General features: G+C 34.1%; 1 protein-coding gene across 4 annotated transcripts in view; it reads left to right on the plus strand.

The window, feature by feature from the left end:
- MDGA2 (MAM domain containing glycosylphosphatidylinositol anchor 2) overlaps positions 1-16371 on the plus strand; it is an 842328-nt gene that overhangs the window by 633517 nt on the left and 192440 nt on the right. For all 4 annotated transcript variants that reach the window (XR_009531733.1, XM_060096268.1, XM_060096270.1 and 1 more), the window contains exon 8: positions 11783-12076. Coding sequence is in view for 3 of the 4 variants with exons in the window: in XM_060096268.1 (XP_059952251.1) it covers positions 11783-12076 (294 nt within the window). In the remaining variant the exon portion in view is untranslated. The remainder of the gene's footprint in view (positions 1-11782; positions 12077-16371) is intronic.

Raw genomic sequence — 16371 nt, forward strand, 5'->3', positions numbered from 1 at the left:
TATTGTAAATAGAGTTGCAAGGACAGCCTCTTCAATAAGTGGTGCTGGGAAAACTGGACAGGTACGTGTAAAAGTATGAGATTAGAACACTCCATAACACTGTACACAAAAATAAGCTCAAAATGGATTAAAGACCTAAATGAAAGGCCAGACACTATCAAACTCTTAGAGGAAAACATAGGCAGAACACTCTATGACAATTCACAGCAAGATCCTTTTTGACCCACCTCCTAGAGAAATGGAAATAAAAACAAAAATAAACAAATGGGACCTAATGAAACTTAAAATCTTTTGCACAGCAAAGGAAACCATAAACAATACCAAAAGACAACTCTCAGAATGTGAGAAAATATTTGCAAATGATGCAACAGACAAAGGATATCTGTATTATGTGCCATTTTATAGTACAGTCCAAACACACAGTTCAAATTATTATATCTAATGGCAGAAATCTGCACCTTCTTTCCTTGGATGGCTTTAGGGGTTGCCTCTGACTACTCAGATTAAAAAGGTTCACTCCTGTCCTTTCTAAAATATTATCTTTTTCAAATAGTGTCCTCATCTGAAATGAATGCATATTTCCAAGACAGCTGACAATGGTAATGATATATATATATATATATATATATATATATATATATATATATATATATATATATATAATTTATAAAATATTTTGTTGACCCTATGTGTACCCATGCTCAGTACTTGAGACATCACAGGTATGAATAAAACAAAATATTTGCCTTCAATGTAGAAATATATGCAGAACAATAAAATACAGTCATTGATATCACCATAATAAAAGGCATTGAGGAGAAAATATAACAACTAACATATATTGAGTGTTTACTATATGAGAGACCTTGTGTTCAAGATTTTATGTGTATTATACTGCTTAATTCTAAAAAAAGAAAATTGAAGTCGGTAATATTATGTTCACTTTACTTAAACTGAGAGATACTGGTTAGATAACTTTCCTGAGGTCATGCAGCTAATAGGTGGTAGAGCTAAGATCTGAATCTAGGCTGCCAGACCTGAGCCTCGCTCTTTACAAGTATATTACATAACTTAAAATACTTTACACTTCAGAGGATGCTCTAATGTGCATTCTGCCATCTTATCTTTAAATTCTCATTAAATTCTCCTTTTCCTCAGCCTTATTTGCTGATGAGAAAACAGATTAAGACAATCCAAGATTGCACAGCTAGTAAGTGCTTTGACCCTGTGTCCAAGTCCAATTTCCAATCTTGTACACTACAACTCTTCCAGACTATACATGTCAATTAAAAAAGGCCTTCTGATTTAAAAATGATTGTGAGCAGTTATCAGTTACTGAGAATTCTCCCTATTTATCAGCTTCCATAATGCATACTGAAAGTTTTAAAAGTAGTTAAAGGTTTAACTCTCTTGCCCCCAGTCTTAAGCATATTTACCTATCTGAGGGGCTCAAAAATATGTATTAAAGTGAATCGGTAATAGCTCCAGCCTAGGGCATAAGTTTTCATACATGCAGTTCTGCTTTTGTTACTCCCATAATGTTAATTTAAGGGATAGTGCATTTATACACACATTTAAATATATTTACATAAATCATGGCACCATTTTCAAGAGTGAGTAGGCAAGAACACAAATGTGTAATGGAATATCAGAATTCCAGGAATTTGGGAATCTCTGAGCTAACTTTTAAGCTATAGGACTCTTTCCTGTTTGTTACCTTTAGTTTGTATAATACATGTATAGAATGTGGTATTCAACTTTTCAAGTTTAAATTCTTAATCAATTGTTTATACCCAATTAACTATAGTTTTCCACCTTTACTCTGCATTATTGAAAAAAATATATACCAAACATGAAATGGAACTTGATTAACAGTAGAGAGTTAAGTTGAGGAATTGGTCCCCTATTTCCCAGAAATGATTATAGATTGATTATCTTTTCATCAAATGACCTGGTCATAATCTTAGTAATTAAAGATCTTAGCACTTTATTTGAGGTTTTGACTATTATAATATCTCCTTTCTTATTACAGAAAAAAGCAAGTTCTTCTCAGTCTAGTTCAGATTCCTAGCTTGCTAAAATGTTAACATAATTCAAGTCACTAGCAAGCAGAATTATCTTGTTCCTATTTTCTTATTTAGTTGTCTCAAAGAAAACAAGATGTGAGACTTTACATAATTAGTCAGTGACCGTCGTTCATTTATGTATTTCAGTACATGAGAAACACATACAATAAGTCAGGAAAGGGAGGTTAAACTCAGAAAAAAGGATATGCTTTCACACCTTTTCCCAAAAGTGTCAGTAAAAAATAGTCTTGTTGATATAGATTTATATGAATGATTCTAGAAAATATTTTACTGTAAGCTCAAGTTAGCAAACCAAATTATGTGAAGATCATAGCAATTCAAGATACTTGAAAACTAAGCTTAAGCAAATGCTACATAAGCAACCCCAGCTTAAGGTCCCCTTCACTTACCTGTTTATGAGGCAGCAAGTATTTATTTGCAACTGACCCTGTAGCTTGTGTAGCAGAGAAAATATGAATGCCACTCAAAGAGTGATTTTCTCTTTTGCTCTTTCATCTTACACTTTGTGTTCCACTGAATCCCTCGGAGGCTATTCTTGTGCCATAGCAACACCTGCTGGGAGAGGGAAATTGGAACAGCCATAACTGTTGCCTGCCAAACCTGTATGAATGGCACGGCATGTCCTCCATCTTCTAATACTAAACTCTCCAGAGTTGCTACGCTTCAGGATTCTGCCTCTCCCCATATATTTCAAATAACTAACAATACCATTGTAATAAGATTTTCTATAACTATTTAAAAAATAAGCATTGTGCATGTGTGTATGTATGGGTGTGTGTACATGCACATTTCCCCTAAGAATTTCAAAATGCAAACACCGTGCTATTTTAACCTCATGTTTGTTTTTAATACATGCTTTCTTCTTTCTCTATAGCTAGATTTGTAAAATATTGTCAATCCTGTCTTATTAGCATCTCCTCATTTATTATAGGTGAGTCACTAAAAAAAAAGTGTGTATGTCAGTGCAGAAAAGGCAGTTTTTATTTACAGAGTATGATAAGAGATGTATTTATGCTTATTCATATTATGGACAAAAACAGTAAGCTTAACATATGGTATGATGGCATGTTGAAAAATAAGTGCCTATTTCATATATGATTTACCCACAAGACTGTAAGTAATACAAGTCTTAGAATATGGGTCCAAATGGACATTCTGTTGTAGAGCTAACTAGCTTTTTTTTTAAATTGATGATAGAGGAAAGCCATAGCATGGGCAAATTACTCAATACTACCAAATACTTCCAATATTTTACCTCCCTGTTTCATTATTATGCCCAAATTAAAATCTAATACACATGCTAACTTTATGAAAACCTATGGTTTTTGTGTCTTTTTAAACTAAAAATAGAGTTGATGTGTGAAAATGATCTTGAAATTTATATACTTTATAATTAAGCCTTTGATAATCAAGAGGTGATTATTCATCAATAGTTTTCTTACTTTGGTTGCTTAGAAACCTTGATTGGTGCTCCATCAATTAATCATGAATTTATTAAGCACCTCTAAAATACTTTAAGATATCACATGGTGTGGGAGCTATTTTCTTAGGAAATAGATAAAGCCTAGTACTGACCTCAGAATGTTTTGGCTACATATGTAAAAGAGTAGACATTTTGTCGTGACATCGATAGAATAAATCAGATACACTATAATTCAGAGACATGGAGGATGAATAAAAGATACAGAAATCAGGAGACTTAAGAGAACAGGAAGTTTCAGTTGGGTCTTAGAAGAATGGGAAATCGTTGGATGCGTGTTATGACGGGAAAGTCATTCATGGAGTGAAGGAAGGAAGGCAAGGAGTAGGAAATGAGCCAAGTGTTAGGCAGACCAAGAGACCTATCAAAATTGTATAGCGAGCTTTTCACAGAAGCACTATGGCTTAATAAGTGTTGGCAGGTAAAATGGAAAATAAGCAATGGGATTTAGACATTCTAGAAAATGGGGAGCTACTAAAGCTATTTGAATGGTAGGAAATAGGATTTTTAAGATAGATTAATTCAGAAATGGTAAGATTTTTTTAGGAGGAGGAAGAAGCAATTGTCAATTAGATTTTAGTGATCCATTTATATGGGGGAAGATAATTCAGAAGGAAGTACAGCAATGCAATATATTATTATATTAACCTTTGGCTCAGGGAAGTTCTGCATATTTTAAAATGACAGCAATTGCAAAAATACTCTATGTGCTGCATATCATATAAATCACCATATTGTCTCTGTGTTTTTACAAAACAGGAAGTATCCATTGGCAACCTTTATTCCTTTCATGAGAAATGAGCTCTAGAGTGTCTCTGTCTTTCATCAAATATTGTTACCCGTCATGGTCTCTAAAAGAAAGCAAATATGAGCAAATCCATTAGTAAATGAGGAGTCTTTAGCATGTTGGATTTCTTTTGTCACCTTGAATTTTTTTTTTTTTTTTCTGTTGTACGCGGGCCTCTCACTGTTGTGGCCTCTCCCGTTGCGGAGCACAGGCTCCGGACGCGCAGGCTCAGCGGCCATGGCTCACGGGCCCAGCCGCTCCGTGGCACGCGGAATCTTCCCAGACCGGGGCACGAACCCGTGTCCCCTGCATCGGCAGGCGGACTCCCAACAACTGCGCCACCAGGGAAGCCCCACCTTGAATATTTTTCAAGCACATCTTACTATACATTTTCATTGACATATAATTATTAAGAAAATGGGTCAAGCTTATTAGTTTAAAAAGTATTTTGGAGATTTGGATTAGAATTATTTTTAAGTTGAAGGGAATTCTCAAATTTACCTTATATCATCATATGAATATTTCTCAATGACCACTTATTCTTAAAAATTCCATGTGTTAAAGTAGTTATTCCAAATCTTAGTGTGTGCTCATCAAGTCAGCTATGAGGTGCATGAGAATTAGAATAGTTCCACTATTAGTGTATGGAGGTTTTAAAATACAGATTACAGTATTGCTATTATTCTCACTTACATTGAAGATACTTAATTGAATGGAAGAGAACTGAGTGGAGTTACAAGTTGCTGACAATTTCACTTAACCAAAGGCTTATCTTACTTATCCCACAGTCCATTATGAGAAGGTATTACTGATGTGCCATTGATAGTAGTTGCAATTGCAAACTATTCAGTTCTTTACTTCCATGTAAAATTATTTTCTGATTTTTCAAAACCTCAAAATCTGACTATATCCATGTGCAAGTCTCATGCTTACAAAGCTAATCTGTAATGTGTTGGGAAAAAAATTGAGAACTGCTGACTCGGACACTGAGAAAGCACTCAAGTGTGATAGAAGTATCTTTCCTTTAAAACTATGTGGTCTGCAATAAGGATATAGCTAACCTTTGAGTTTCAATCAGTATATCACCAAGGATAAAACTCACATCAAGTCTATAATAAATTTTTTTACCTCACCTGTTGTTTTTGAAGGTTAAATAATACAATAAATTTGGTTCATTTGGATTAGTTGAGTCTACAAATTCACTATTTACTTGAGTCTTAACTTTTTTACATGTGTGTATATATACCTAGTCAGCATGAGAATTCTTGAATTCTGACTTCTGGGGTTCACTTTCATAAACACAATATTTTTGGTCTTATTTACTTATGCTTTAAATATAGATTATACATTCTACTCTAGAACATACATATGTGCTATAAACTACTTCTCCCCCTAAATTCAAATATGATTGAATTAGTGCCATACTTATTTTAAGATTCTTGAAAATATGAGTCTGGTTGTCCTTCTGGAGACAATTCTACTTATTACTTAGTTTATTATAAAAAATTATAATGTATTAAAAGAAGTATATATTTTGTTTAAACATCTACTATTAAAGTGCACTATGCATATTTACACATTTAAACCAATAAGTTCATAATAAGCATATTCTTATGTCTTCGTTTCAAACAGCATGATATTTTCTCATGTAGTTGAGATGAACTAACCTTCCTCTGTATTCTTTTGAGTAGGAAAAATAAGCCAGCCATTTTCTGAGTAAAAACTGAAGATTAAATTTCCTCACCTTCCTTCCCAATGAAGAAATGGAAGCATTTTTATTTTCTATACTTACTTTATTTTACAGTCTGTGATACAGTGGAAAAGTTGACAGAGAACCAGTTGGTTCATATTACTTGTCTATTTCTTTTTATGTTTGGAATGAGAAGTTTTGGTGCCATACCATGTTTTTTAAGTTTCTCCGATTATAGCATCTCCTACAGTAGCATTTCAGGTAAGAAAAATCAAAGCAAGGACAGTGTATAGACTATATGTCAAAGAATGTATCTTTGTGTTTTTATTAGGAGGGACTTTTTTCTAGCAAATGCATTATGAATAAATCTCACAAGTTGCAGACATTTCAAATTTTTCTACTTAATTTAATGTTTTCATTGTGAGACAATATTTTAAGAAAAAATAATTTAGTTGATTAGAAAAAGAGCATAAAAACATCATGACAAAATTAAATGTCATGTCCTCAAATTGGCTCTTTTGTTTGTTTTCTGTTCATTAGTTTTTTAAATTTACAACTTATCTATCCAAATCTTAAATGAAAGGAGAAAGAAAAGGAAAACTATAGGAATCCTTTTTTTACTCTCTTATCTCTCACACACCTTCACAAATTTGAAGATCTACTGCATCTGCAATCTATACTAACAATATATTTTAGAGGAGATTCTGCTAGTTGTATGGATTACTAACTATATAGAATTATTACGTTTCATTGTTATTTATTGCTTTTTTAAAATGTTCATAATTTATATCTATTATATTTATTTCTTTTATATTCACAGATTTTAATCTTTTCCCCTTCTTACCCTCTTGCCCTCTCTCCCCCTCTTCCTTCCTCAATTATTTCATGACTTCCTGGTCTGTGCCAACCAGGAAAGCAGGGCATCAGGCTTCAGAGATAGAGTTTGACACTCTGTGCCTTCAAGGAGCTATCTGGTCAGGGATATAGACATGGAAGAAGATACGGGGTGAAGCTTCGAGTACAGGTTAAATGGGTATACAACGTAATATGTGGTCAAGAAGAGTGAGCAACAAACTCAGCCTAGGGGTAGGCAAAGTATCATCACATAAGTTGTAACTTTGAACTGAATCTCAACACACGTGGCAGGTAGGGGGTGCTAGAAGACAAGGGCCTGACTTGCCAAATGCAGGAAAGAACTGCAAGGGCACTGAGGTTCACTAGTCAGTGAAACTGTAAGTGATGAGTGTTGTAGGAGTGAGTGATTCTAGAGGAGCATTTCTAAGACTATGTTTCTAGAATACCGTGTCTGGAGTGATACACTTGTTGTTATTAAAAAGTGGAGTTTTCATCAAATGAGCTTTGGATAATAGATTGCATTTACATTTTAATTTTCTCTGGGCTTCTTGAAGACTATAATATGCTAATATGCATAGCACATATTGTAGAAGAATGAAAAATGAACAATATACAAAAAAAGAATTACTAATAATCCCACACTCAGGGAGAACCACTGTTAGTGTTTTGGTATAGTTCCTTCTGGGATTTCTTTTCCTCTACACTTTTCCCCATGTAAATCTTGTTCTCTTCCATAAATCAGTGCTCAACTGCCTCACTGTCTTAATTTGTACATTTGGTATAAACATTTTTACTGAGTTCCTATTATGTGTAAAATAGAGTGTGGGATGCTGCAAGTATAAAGATGAATCATGTATATTCTCCTTTTAAGAAACTCTCTGTTATCAGTTATTAGCATACATCTTTTTTTATATAAAAATGTGACACTGGGCTTCCCTGGTGGCGCAGTGGTTGAGAGTCCGCCTGCCGATGCAGGGGACGCGGGTTCGTGCCCCGGTCCAGGAGGATCGCGCATGCCGCGGAGCGGCTGGGCCCGTGAGCCATGGCCGTGAGCCTGTGTGTCCGGAGCCTGTGCTCCGCAACGGGAGAGGCCACAGCAGTGAGAGGCCCGCATACCGCAAAAAAAAAAAAAAAAAAAAAAGGAGGGCTTTGTTGGAGATCCCTCTTAAAAAAAAAAAATGTGATACTGTACATACTGCTCAGTAACATGTTTTACTCGCTTTTTAATAGTGGTTGTAGCTATTCATGCTATTCACTAGCATGTTTTTCTTGCTTAACAATATAAATATCTTTGTCAATAAATGTGGGTCTATTGCATCATCATTTAAAAAGGCTGCATCATAATCTATTATGTGACTGTACCACGATTTTTTTTAGTTAATCTGTCAGACTGTTTTCAGTTTTTTTTTTTTTAATTAAAGCAGTATTGTGATGAGCACACTCATTGAGGATTGAAGTTTTTCATAGTTACAGGGACATGATTTTATTTATGATGATAAAGTTTATGACACAGAAGCAGGAGGCCTGGAAGAATTAAACTGGCAGCAGAAAGACCACTTAGGACACTGTCACAAGAAGAAATAAGGATGACTTATACTAAGAAAGCTACCTATAGCCATGAAAAGAAATAGGCTGATATGAGAGATATTTTTGATAGAGAAACCAAAGCTGCTGATTGGAAGTGGTGAGTTAGAAGATGGTGAAACAAAGAAAAGTCTATTGTTAACAACTAAGTCAAGAAATAAATAATGCTTAGGTTTGGGGATTTGCAAGACTTTTGGAAAATAGTAGTAGGCTGCAATCATTGACTGGAAGAACTTTGGGGTAAAGTTACAGTTCACATTATAAACATGCAAAACAGAGAGATATTAATGAGAACAAACAAAATCTCCTGACAGAAAAATTATGATAATAATTTAGAGCATTCTAGAAAATGGAAAATTTAATGTGGAGAGAGAGAGAAGTCTATAAAAACTATGACAAGTTTTAAGACCTTCTTGTCCAAGAAAGTTGCAAAGAAAATGTTAACTCTGAAATCAAGATTTAAAAAGCCTCCTGGAAGAGATGGAAAATAAACTTTATTTTAATTAGGCTTTGGTGTTTATTTTAAAATGAGCAAATTTATTCAAAAATCAACTTGTAACTTACCTAGATTGAAACTGAGGTTTACATTTCTATAATTTTGATTACATAGGGAGAAAAGTTTATCTAACAAATGAATAACATATATTAACAAGGGAGTTAGTATGATAAACTTAAAAAAATGTAGCTAGTCAAGGATCTGTTTTTGTTAGACTGGCCTAATTTAATAAGATCTTTGAATATTCATCGTATTAAGTTAGAAAATAGATACTTATTATTAGCCCCACTTCTGTCTTTAACTTTTTACTGTTTATTCCTATAGTCAGAACACTAATAACCTTGGAGCTGGTAAAGTATAAATTCTTAGTTTCAAAAATGAAGCAATTCATACTCAGAGTGCTTAAGCTTGGCAAAGGTCATGTGGTTTGTTTTTGAAAGGGATGAAATCTTCTGATTTCAAATAATAACATTCTATTGAATAATCTTTTAATGTATAATTTTTTCTCATTTATTTCACATAAATGTATCATAATTTGGATATTTATTTGGAGTGGTATATCTTATAAGAAGTTTTGACTTGTATACGGGAATTATTCTCATACAGGTAGATACAGATATTTAAAATAGACATATAAGATGTAAGACAGATAGATCAGGTAATTTGCAACATATTTGTTATTTACTCCCTCACATTTCTGCCTTGACTCTTTTTTATTGTCCCTGAGACAGTAACCAAGAGATGGGCAGGTAAAACTGGTCCAGTTTGTCCATAAGAACAGACTAATTATGAACAAGAGGAGTCCAGTACTAACTCAAGTTATTCATTCCAGACACCATACTTCACTGGAGCCTGCTTCAGGGTTCATATCTCTACATTGGCCACCTGCTATAAATTGGCCTCAGTTTGAGTTCTGTTCAAAATATTAATCCTTTCTTTCTCAGTGTTCTCATTTGTTAAATTTTAATATTAAATATTTGATCCTAGGATTGTCATGAGAATTAATGAAAATGTAAAATCCCTAACTATGCCTGGCACACAATAGGAGCATAATTAATGTTAAATGCTGAGGTTATTGCTGTTATTCTGTGTCCTTTCTCATGGAGGGTGAATAAATACTGCAGCTTCTTTTAATCCTATTGTTACTAGATGATGCTTATTTAGAATTGCATCATTCCCTGGTGGTTCACTTCAAAAAAGAACAAATTATTTAACTAAATTATTTAGTTGTTTATATTTACAAGAGTAAATTATCTAATCATGTAGGTTTTAAAAATGCAGCCATTTTTAAACATGTTTTTTGTTAATGCCAGTTCCTAGAATATATATATATCTACTTCAAGAAGATAGTGGTTAGTGTTTCATATTTTCTGATTTCTAAGATGCTAGCATTATTTACTTTGTTTTTTTAATTAGAAGTAAATGAAAGAATTAAATGAAAAAGACATGAAGATATTTAAATAGCAAGGTAACTAATTCTCATATCACTTTGTACTTAAATTTATTTTTCTCTATGTGTAATAAAAAGGAACAACATTTCAATATTAGTTGAAAAATACTTTAAAAAATAATTATATTTGTTTTTGTTCCTGGGCACTGGAGCACAGTAATGCTAGAAGGGAGAATAAAACCTTTGCCTTTTTGTCCATATTCAGTATTAACTCCAAAGAGGGGAAGCATATGACATTTATCAAATGATAGAATTATTCATATATTTCTGGTTATTATTATTCTGCCCTTCTAATTTAGCCCATGCTTTTTTGATAGATATCCCATTGCATAAATACTTTTAAATTCATACACATTTGTATGAGAAATAAAAGTCTTCCAGTGGAACAGGTGATATTGTTTGTAGGAAAACTCATTGAGTAGTATTTGCCTCTTATTAGTTCATTTTTCATCAAACCCTAACATAAATATATTCCAGCACAGTAAGGTAAGTTCCTGTAAAATCAATCTAATTTTCTCATAAATATCTTCAGTAAAATCAGAAATTAGCTTTACTTGAGAAAATTAATTTCTTAGATTATTGAAATATATTTTTGAAAACTCACTTAAAATTAATTTTACAGAAATAGTGACAGCATCATGACAAACTATGTACAGTGATCTCAAAATCTTAAAGTGAAATCATTTGAAATTAAAATGTCAAAAATAGTAAAAGTCAAAAAGAACAATACACTGGATTGTCAGAGTATGGCATTGCAGTCAGTTGTTCCATTTCATTTCCTCGAGGGAAAAAAGGAATCCTAAACCTTAGCAGTTTGGCAACAGTTTCTAAACCAAATTTAGAACTTCTGGTTTTATATCAGAGGTTCTTCTTTTTCTCTTTCCTATTGCATTTACTGTGCCTGCTAAGTCTATAATGTCCCTTATCCCTTTCTTATAGCATCCTGGGATAAGAGATAACAGCATAGGAAGCAGAAGACTGAAAAGCTAAATCTTACCTCAGCAAGTAGGATCACTCTTCTGTGAAATGCAGATCTTAAAGACCCAGTTAATGGCTGATAATGACAAGTCATTGAGTAGATTGTTCTTATGTTGACCATTCATGTTCCAATGTAATGCTTTATTTATTTTGCTAATGTTTGAAGACCTCATTTGAGAAAGTTCTACGAAAACAATTTAGAATTATTTTAAGTGAGGGTAAGTGCCACCTATCTCCAAGGTCTCTGTAATTTTTGTCATCTGAATTGTCACACATCTTCAACCAGCAGAAGTTGTTTCCTTATGATTTTCTGTGTTTGAATATGCTTTACCAGTACATACTAACCTTGAAAAATTTTCTTTTTCCCATTTCAAGTTCCACCCAATCTGACTGTTCCACAGGAAAAATCACCTTTGGTCACCAGAGAAGGAGACACAATAGAACTGCAGTGTCAAGTAACTGGAAAACCTAAACCCATCATCCTTTGGTCTAGAGCGGATAAAGAAGTTGCAATGCCTGATGGGTCAATGCAAATGGAGAGTTATGATGGAACACTGAGGATTGTGAATGTATCTAGGGAAATGTCAGGAATGTACCGATGTCAGACCAGCCAGTACAATGGATTTAATGTGAAACCAAGAGAAGCCTTGGTGCAGCTCATCGTGCAGTGTAAGTACATTTTTTTTCTATGTATTTCGAGATTGGGGGGACAAGGGAAGAAAATGAGGTGATTTTTGGAATTGGATTAGTAAACAATATTTCTACATTATTGCTACCCAATTTAAACTATAATTTCCCTAAATCTGCCTATTACTTGAACTAATACCCACTAATGGAAAAAGAATTGTATTAGTGTGTGTGTGATGATTATGATGGTGTTATGTCATTGGTTAATGCCAAAGAATCAACAAGCCTAATGGTTAAATACTGGCCATGTGCAACGAAGCAAAATGGAGTTTGGAAGTAATTGCTAATTCAGATTATAATACTCTTTTGTTTTCATAGTTTATGTTTCTGCTTCAGAAATTGCGTGTCCTTTGCCCAAATTATCCACCTATTTCAAGGCATCCCTTTGCTTAAATTGTGGAGACCTAATCATTGCAATGCTGTGTGCAATCTGAAGTTGTAAGAGTAGATTACATAATTATCTAGTAATATATAGATAATTCAGGCAGATATTAGGAACTAAAGTTTTGCTTGACTTTCTCCACAGATAATTGTTTAACTGTGAGAGCTGAATATGATAGATTTTTAACTATTTTCAATGAAATCACTGTTAGAGTTCTAACAAAAAAAATGCAGACATACTGTGCTTTGTATTTGCTTTTAGTATTAAAAATACCTAAATTCATGATATTAAGAAGTTTAACAATGTCACTGGTGTGGGTTATTAGAGGATGATGCCCTGGTATTTTGGATAGCAGGTAGTGTGGATACTGTTAAAGAGAAGAAGCAAACTAAACACAATCTGTTCAAACTCCAGGAGTGTTGCTGTACATTTTAGTTGATGTATTATTTGTTAACTACATGGCGGCAAAGTCTTCAAGGAAAAGAATGAAGTAGATGAAACTATACACTTCAATAAGCAATGATGTTGTTTTCTTTCAGTGGTTCTTCTGTAACTTGGAAAATAGCAATTAGTCCAAAATGTCTATTTTTATATAAGACTTAAGGATGCTGGCAGATTAGATTATCTGACTTTAAATTTGGAAGGATAATTGAGATATGGAAGGATTATGTTTGGGGCAGGTAACAACACATGCACTTATGTATAAGGAGTATGAGTGGTGAGAGGAGCTATGTTCTGGGTGCTGCTTAACCATTCCCTGTCCCTGTTCTTTAGAAACTCAGATTTCAGTCTGCTGTTTATCCTATAAATATGCAAACTTATATTTGTCAAATATCTTGGCTGATTTCCAACTGATTACTAGTTTTATCTCTAAAGAATGCAGCTTTTAGGTGGCAAGTTCCATTCCACAGTTTAATATTACATTTTTTCCTCACTGGCCTTTATACTCATGATAATAATCTCATGGGTAGGAGGTTCACATGAAAACAGGTTTCAGAAAGAAAAAAAAAATTTTTTTTAACGAAACCTCTCCTTAACTCTCCAAAAAATAAGAGACGCTCAGGTAACCACAGAGGAAATTGATACAGTTTGGAGCACCTCATTCGTATTGGTAATCACAGGATTGTGTGCTTCCTCCGGAGTTATGCACCAAGCTTCAGTGTTCCTAAAGCCACAGGGCAATTCGTTTTCACCCTGCTCACACTCTCTGGGGAAGCTGTGAAACCCACTGGCTCTAGGGAATTTTAAATTGAAGCTTCAAGAACCGGGATCTCTTATCTCCATAGAAATAGAATATACTAACTTCCAGGATTCTATTGACAACCTAAATTTCCTTTTTTTTTTTTTTTTTTTTGCTTCCTAATAAATTTCATAGATAATAAGTTCAGCACAAGATCTTAAAATTCAATCCTATAATAAAACATGAAGATAAATACTGACACAGTTGTCTCTAGTGTCACAAGGATTTAATTGACTGAAAGCCATCAATAGACATAGGCAAAGCCGAGTTCATTTAATGTAGAGAAAAAGATCTGCATCCCAAGGTGACTTTGCAGAGCAGGGGGTATAATCTAACAGCACTTCGTCTCAGAGGCAACTTCCCTGGCCTATCCAGAAAGGTGGCTGGATGCCAGCAGTCTTGCCAGTTTCAGATAAGGATGCCATCATGTCTTTCAAAAAGCTTCATTTCATGTATTCCCAACTCTTCTGAAGAATCTAGTTATGTGTCTGAGCATTTGCCAGGTACAAAAACTGGTAAGAACTCCAGAATATGTCTGAGTCAAGCATGCATTTTCCAGGCACATAATCCCTGCTAGTAGGCCCAGCTTGCAAGCCTACCTAAACCTTATTCCTGCAAAACTAGCCATGTAGGAATTCTGATACATTTTTTAAATCATAAATATTTTAACTTTTATGGTGACTTCTTAAAAGTATTAAAATAATATGGTATTTGTGCTTAACTGGAATAGCCATGCTACAAGTGAGAATTCATATAGAATATAAAATATTAAGTTATTTTCATACACACATGCACACAAGTATACATATATATGTGCATGTGTTTATGTCATCCTCAGCAATTAGTTACATCATTGCATAACAAGCTATACTTTGTATATCTTGTGTTCCCAGCATAATATATTTTACATTATAGCTATTCAGAAAATGTGTTGAGTAAATATGTTATGATAACAAATGTAATAAGAATATATATATACACACACACATATACATCTTGCTTCTTGCATAACTAGTTCTTATTATTTAGGTTTCAAGAGTATCTGAGGACTTGTTGCATAACAGTTGTTTTTCTTTTTTTTAAATCTTTACTGGAGTATAATCACTTTAAAATGGTGTGTTAGTTTCTGCTTTATAACAAAGTGTCAGCTATACATATACATATACACCCATATATCCTCCCTCTTGCGTCTCCCTCCCACCATCCCTATCCCACCCTTCTAGGTGGTCACAAAGCACTGAGCTGATCTCCCTATACTATGTGGCTGCTTCCCACTAGCTATCTATTTTATATTTAGTAGTATAAAATAAAGTCCATGCCACACTCTCACTTCGTTGCAGCTGACCCTTCCCCGTCCCCATGTCTTCAAGTCCATTCTTTACGTCTGCATCTTTATTCCTGTCCAGACCCTAGATTCTTCAGAACTTATTTTTTTTTAGATTCCACATATATGTGTTAGCATACAGTATTTATTTTTCTCGTTCTGACTTACTTCCCTCTGTATGACAGACTCTAGGTCCATCCACCTCATGACATATAACTCAATTTTGTTTCTTTTTATGGATGAGTAATATTCCATTATATATATGTGTCACATCTTCTTTACCCATTCATCTGTCAATGGACACTTAGGTTGTTTCCATCTCTGGGCTATTGTAAATAGGGCTGCTATGAACATTTTGGTACATGACACTTTTTGAATTATGGTTTTCTCAGGGTATATGCCCAGTAGTGGGATCGCTGGGTTGATTGGTAGTTCTACTCTTAGTTTTTTAAGGAAACTCCATACTGTTCTCTATAGTGGCTGTACTAATTTACACTCCCACCAACAGTGAAAGAGGTTTCCCTTTTCTCCACACACTCGCCAGCATTTATTTTTTGGAGATTTTTTGATGATGGCTATTCTGACTGGTGTGAGGTGACACCTCACTGTATTTTGATTTGCATTTCTCTAATGATTAGTGATGTTGAGCATTCTTTCATGTGTTTGTGGTCAGTCTGTATGTCTTCTTTGGAGAAATGTATATGTAGGTCTTCTTCCCATTTTTGGATACTTTTTTTTTTTTTTTTGATATTGAGCTGCATGAGCTGCTTGTAAGTTTTGGAGATTAATCCTTTGTTAGTTGCTTCATTTGCAAATATTTTCTCCCATTCTGAGGGTTGTCTTTTCGTCTTGTTTACAGTTTCCATTGCTGTGTGAAAGCTTTTAAGTTTCATTAGGTCCCATTTGTTTATGTTTGTTTTTATTTCCATTTCTCTAGGAGGTGGGTCAAAAAGGATCTTGCTGTGATTTATGTCATAGAGTGTTCTGCCTATGTTTTCCTCCAAGAGTTTTATAGTGTCTGGCCTTATATTTATCTCTTTATCCATTTTGAGTTTACTTTTGTGTATGGTGTTAGGGAGTGTTCTAATTTCATTCTTTTACATGTAGCTGTGCAGTTTCCCCAGCACCACTTATTGAAGAGGCTGTCTTTTCTCCATTGTATATTCTTGCCTCCTTTATCAAAAATAAGGTGACCATATGTGTGTGGGTTTATCTCTGGGCTTTCTATCCTGTTCCATTGATCTATATTTTTGTTTTTGTCCCAGTACCATACTGTCTTGATTACTGTAGCTTTGTAGTATAGTCTGAAGTCAGGGAGCCTGATTCCTCCA

The sequence above is a fragment of the Mesoplodon densirostris genome, chromosome 4, assembly GCF_025265405.1.
Source record: "Mesoplodon densirostris isolate mMesDen1 chromosome 4, mMesDen1 primary haplotype, whole genome shotgun sequence".
NCBI lineage: Eukaryota > Metazoa > Chordata > Mammalia > Artiodactyla > Ziphiidae > Mesoplodon > Mesoplodon densirostris.